Below are 6000 nucleotides of genomic sequence, written 5' to 3' on the forward strand. Positions count from 1 at the left end.
AGCCTCATCAAACCATTCAGTGAGCCCTCGTGCCCTGTGGATGGGGGCATTGTCATCCTGTAAGAGTCCACTCCAATCAGGATAGAAATGTGTCACCATAGGATAAAGATGATCACTCAGAATAACTTTGTAATGATTTGCAGTGACCCTTCACTCTAAGGGGACAAGTGGACCCAAACCATGCCAGGAAAATGCCTCCCACAGCATAACAGAGCCTCCGGACCCCCTCACTGTAGGGGTCCTGCAGTCAGGCCTGTTCCGTTCTCTTGGTGTCCCACACATGCACTCGCCCACTTTTCGAGAACACGAGCCAGTTGAGCGTCTTTGTGACTGAAGCTCCTGAAGCTTTGTCCCCCAATAATGCCCCCCTCTTACAAAGTCACTTAGATCCTTTCCTCTTGCCATCTTGATCCAAAATTGAGGTCAGCTGAGCCTGCTCAGCATTTTATACATGCCACAGAGCATGATAGGATGTTAATTACTTAATTGTACCATGCAGTACACCTGTTTGGAGGCATCTGCATTCGTTATGTTCCTCCACTAATTTATTCAGGTTTTCCCTTTAATTTGTCACCCTTCTGTATATACAATCCAACCACACACCCACCAGCCCCCAGCCCTGACAGGAGCCATCTGTCACACTGACATTATTATTATTATTCTCTTTCCTCGCATTCCCTCTCCCTGCAGATGTGCTCTTCTTTCCCTTCTCCCAAACCCACTATTTTCTTCTGTCCTTTCCTCTCCTCTCTCCCTCTCTCCTTTCTCTCTCTCCTGTTCTTCTCTTCACCAGTATGTAGACAGGTGTTTTACATATGTTTAATTGTGTAAGTGTAATTATTCCCCATTATGCCTCTCCTCTCAGACTCAAATTATTCTCAACTCTCTGTTTTCTTGTTTCTAACTGTGATGACTCGGGTCATAGGAACAGCTGGGGGACTGGAGGACTCAGGTGCGGGCAAAAGACAGGTCAATAACAGTTGTGGGTCGAATACCAGTGAACAGGGCAATGCAGGCAAAACAAGACACCTTGGTCATTATATCAGGCGTAGGGTTGGTCGATCGGTCAGAAGGAATAACAAAGGGAATCTGGAAAACGTGGTCTCATAAAACAGGCAAGGGTCAGTAAACACTATTAGTCAAAACACTAATCAGAATACAGGCTCGGAAATGTTGCTAAATGCAGACAAGACTTTGCGATAAAGGTATAGCTGGATGGGGTTTAAACACACAGAGGTGATGGGCAGAGAAACAGGAGATAGGTTAAGGTAATTATTCAATAATGAGGAAAAAAGGCAAGGAGAACAGAAGGGAAAACTGGGACTGGGGCGGCATGTAGTGGAGGACTTGGGAATGAAGCTGTGGGCATGACACTAACTTACTCTCTCTTCCTTCACCCTCTCCTCTCTCTGTCTGTCTAACCCTAACCCTCTCCTCCTTCTCCTTTGTCCCTGCAGTCTCTGTCCCTATGTCCCTCTCTCTTCTCCCATTTTTTCTCTCTCAATATTCTTCCTTGCATGACTACACGGCAAATGTGAGCAGATAGAGATACAGTGCAGGTGTCTCTTTCTACTCATACCCCCCCCCCATATTTCATATTGAAATACTCATTTCAATATCAGTTCAGTATCCCCCACACCAAATTATGAAATAAATACATTATTAATACAAACATAAAAACATGCAGAGTTATCTTTAGACTTGAGCTCTTTACTTTCTCCTCTGAAAGGATGTCAATCTGAAATGCGCCATGTGCTCCTATCATTCCCCCAGTGGGATCAGGAGACGTCTTCTCTCTAGTCTTCCTGGTGTGCACTGTTACAGTACAGGGAAACTGCACAGCACAGCTGCCAGTCAGTGTGTTTCAGAGCCACATGGTCTGTATTGTTCAGCTCCTCATCAGCACTTCTCATCATGAAGGGAGGCACTTATCTGATCTGTTCTTCTCTTTCCCTCTCCCTCTATCCTTCCCATTGTGTGCTCCCTCCCGCTCAGCCTAAGCTCCTCCCTCCTTCCTCTTTTTCCTATCACCCCTCTCCTCTCTTCCCTCCATCCTAGTCTTCTCTCCCTCTCTCCTCTTCTCTCTCCTCTTCTCTGTTCTGCTCCACACTCTCTAGTGGTAAATAGTTAATCATTAATTCGATCTGTCCTTCAGCTTCCCAAACATTCACATATTGATGACAATAAAATGTCAGTGTGTTGCTTATTGTTGCTACATACCAGTACAATCCTCAAATAAGAGAGAAGGTCAGAGGCACCACTACCACACTCCTCTCCCTCTCCTCACCCTCACCCTCTCCACTCTCTCCCTCTCTGCCTCTCCTTCAACACTCTCTCCCTCTCTCATGTCTCCCTCCTCACCATCACCACTCTTCTTTCTCCCTCTCCCTCTCCTATTCCTCCCCTCTTATTGTTTACTGTGTCCCCTTCTTGCTTTCTCTCTGCAGCTTCCTTGTTTCTTTCTCAGTTCCCATCTCTCTCCCTCTTTCCCTCTCAATAGTTTCACCTTTCCTTTCTTTCCTTTCTTTAATCATCTCTTCTCCTCCTCTCTCCCTCTATACTCTGCACCTCTTCCTCTCCTCTCACCCTCATATTCCCTACTTTTTCTTCCCCTACCCTTCTCACTCTACCACTCATCATTCCATCTCTTCCTTTACCTTTCATCCTCTCCCTCTTTCCTCTATATTCCTCCCCATTCCTCAATTTCTTACTTCTGTACTCTGGTGTCCCTCCTCTCCCCCTCCCCCCAATATGTCCATCTTCCTTCTCTACACTATTCCCTTCTTTCTCCGCTCTCCTCTCTGCGACCCGTCTCTCCCTCCATCTGCAAATCCTTTCCCTTCTCCCTCTCTCATTTCTACCCCAGTTTTTCACATTCACCCCTTCTCTCCTTGCCTGCTCTCCTGTCTCGTTCTTTCCCTTTATTTCTAAATACTCATTCTCTGTTTCCTGTCTCCCCGGTCATCCATCCTGTCCTCTTTCATCCCTCCATCTCTCCACCTTTTCTACCCTCCCTTCTCAGCTCTCACTTTCCTCCTTTTCCTGAATATCTCCATCTCTCTGTCCCTGCCTTTCCCCTCTACTTACCTCCCCTCCCTCTCTCTCTACCCACCCTACCAGCCTGCATCGTCTCCGTCTATCTCCTCACTCAATCTCTCCTCCTCCCTGCCTCTCCTCTCTTCCCTGCATTTTCCCTCATCACTTCTCCTTCCTCTCCTGCTTTTCCTATCTTCACCACCTTCACATCTCCTTTCATCTTGTCCCCCTACCTTTCCCTTCTTCACCCCCCACTCCATTTCCTCTATTCTCACTGTTCATCTTCTCCCTCTGTTTTGATTATTATTATTATTATTATTATTATTATTATTATTATTATTATTATTATTATTACTGGACTCCAGTTGTGCTCCAGTTGATTCCAGTGCTAATGTTCTCTCTTCTCTCCTCCCTCTTGTCTGCAGATGCCTGTCGACTCACACTGGACCCCAACACAGCGCACAGTCGCCTGTCTCTGTCTGAGGGGAACAGAAAGGCCACACGGGGGACGGTGGATCAGCCACACCCTGATCACCCAGAGAGATTTGACGGCTATATCCAAGTGCTCTGCACAGAGGGTCTGACTGGCCGCTGTTACTGGGAGGCTGAGTGGAGTGGGGAGTGGGCTGATATAGGAGTCTCATATAAAGGAATCAGCAGGAAAGGAGGTGGTGATGACTGTGGCCTTGGAAACAATGACAAGTCCTGGAGTTTGTACTGCAGGAGTTGCAGTTGCACAGCCCGGCACAATAACAATCGCATTGCCATACCTGTCCCCCCCCGCCACAGAGTAGGAGTGTATCTGGACTGGCCAGCCGGCACTCTGTCATTTTACAGCATCTCCTCTGACACACTGACCCTCCTGCACACCTTCCACAGCACATTCACTGAGCCCCTCTATCCAGGGTTTGGGATTTATGGCTCTCACTCCAGTGTGTCCCTGTGTCAGCTGGAGTAGCTGCTGTGTCCTGTAAGAGCCTCTGTCTGCAGCCTGTCTGTCCTCTGAGCTCCTCAGTACAGTGCGTGACACTGTGTTGTAACAGTCACCTGCGCATCAGCTGCACAGCAGCACTGTCCTCCCAGAGGTGTTAATACTGACCAATGAAAACACTGACACAGCGAGTCAGCTGGAGGGACAGGCAGCGACAGCAGGACGACAGATGTGTCCATTCAGACACACAGGGTTTATGGTGCGGAGATGATGTCAGAGGGGAATATAAATATACAATTAATAAAATGTTAGTGTGTTTCACTGAAGAGTGTTTTTTAATTGAACAGATGTCTTTTAACTGAACTCTATACCTCTTTGTAATTGTAATTTTATTGTAATCATTTAGTGTTTGTTTTTAGGAATTACTAACATGAATTGTCAGCACTGTGGAGTAGTGTTTAGGGCTCTAGACTTATAACTGGAAGGCTGCGCATTCAAACGCTGGGTGGGGCAGTGCTGCACTTAGATTGCTCCTGTAAAATGCCCAGCTGTATAAATGGGTATAAATGTAAGTTGCACTGCACTGGTAAGTTTCCCTTCCAGTCAAAGAGTATAAATACCCCCTCATCAACACTTCATTCTCTTGCATCATTGAAGCACTCCGCCACACACCTGTCAGCCTATTGCTCTGCTCTCCTGCCTTTCACCCGGACGATTGCTTACGCCAATGGATTCTTCACCATGGATTCGTCACCTTTCTCCACCTGGAACCTGAGTTCCTCCATCGCCTTCTCACCTTGCCGTGCCCCCGATCCTCTGCATGTCTCTACCTCCGGATCCTTCGGCACCGGGAGCCCAATTCTTGGTTCTTCCCCCGCTGTCCAGCTCCGGTCCCAGCTTCGTTCTCCTGCCCTCGGACCTCCACTGTCTCTTTCCCGCTTTTACTTCCTTGGCTCCAGAGGACTGGATCATCATTCGCCTGCCCGGGTTTTTTGCAATTCCAGCATTCTCGACGTCTTCCCCTGCCTCAGGTCTTTTCCTCCACACAGGTACACTCACTGACACTCGGCCTGTGCGCCCCCCGCCCCCACCCCCACCCCCACCACCTGGACACCAGCCATCCCCTCCTGATGACGTTTTAATCCTTCCTTCGGCCCAGCCCCCCCAGCTTGCTTAATAATATTTAAAAAAACGTCCCTTCCCTCCTCCCACGGTGACTCCTGCTCACTGTCCTCCACCGCCACTGTTTTACATGCTTTCTTGCTTTTCTTTGTTCCTGTCCTGCATCCTTGTCTCTGGCTTCCCCCTGCTTGCTTCCCCCCCTCGCTGTGGCTGTGGTGCTGTGGCTGTGGTGCTCTTGGCCCCATGCAGACCATTGACCCCCCTCCCACAGCCCCCATGCGGCCCTCTCTCTTCCCCTCTCCTGCAGCCCATTTTGGCTTCCGCCGTCTCCCTACCCTCCCGCAGCCCTGCATGGTGCTCTCTCCGCCTATTGCCCTGCCTGCCACCACCCACAACCATTACATTATATTACATTATTTGTCATTTAGCAGACAACGCTTGCCGCACTGACCCTAGTTGCCCCGAACTGCTCCGTCTGTTCTTCTCTCCCTCACTCCCCATGCTGCCCCTCGTGCTCCTTCTTACCTCAATGCATCGTGCGGTCTTCTCGGAACATCTCGCTTTTTGGGGTTCCAATTAAAAAAACATTAACCTGCACAACTGGCCAATACCACGGTCGGGAGCCAGGTCCGGACCATTATTCCCATAGCCAAGAGAATAAGCCAAATCAGGTCACATTCCCCCTTCCCCCAACACAAATCGGTGATGTGAAACAGTGTGTTTTACTGTGGGTCAGAGTGAATGCTGTGGGTCAGTGTGTGTTACTGTCAGTCAGTATGTATAACTGTCATTGTGCATTTCTGTGTGTCAGTGTGGACACTGTGTTTCTGTGAGGGGGTAGATTTCGATCTGGCTGGCAGAATTACTAAAGATAAATGACTACGCCACCTATTGTTTTAATTGAGCACTAG

General features: G+C 48.6%; 1 protein-coding gene across 1 annotated transcript in view; it reads left to right on the forward strand.

Moving 5' to 3' along the window:
• The window catches only part of LOC136714163 (NACHT, LRR and PYD domains-containing protein 3), a 46261-nt gene extending 41623 nt beyond the window's left edge, over window positions 1-4638 (forward strand). The window contains exon 11 of the mRNA XM_066691488.1: window positions 3462-4638. Coding sequence (XP_066547585.1) covers window positions 3462-3994 — 533 coding nt within the window. The 3' untranslated portion in view covers window positions 3995-4638. The remainder of the gene's footprint in view (window positions 1-3461) is intronic.
• Window positions 4639-6000: the final 1362 nt, after the last annotated feature.

The sequence above is a fragment of the Amia ocellicauda genome, chromosome 18, assembly GCF_036373705.1.
Source record: "Amia ocellicauda isolate fAmiCal2 chromosome 18, fAmiCal2.hap1, whole genome shotgun sequence".
In the NCBI taxonomy this organism is placed as follows: Eukaryota; Metazoa; Chordata; class Actinopteri; order Amiiformes; family Amiidae; genus Amia; species Amia ocellicauda.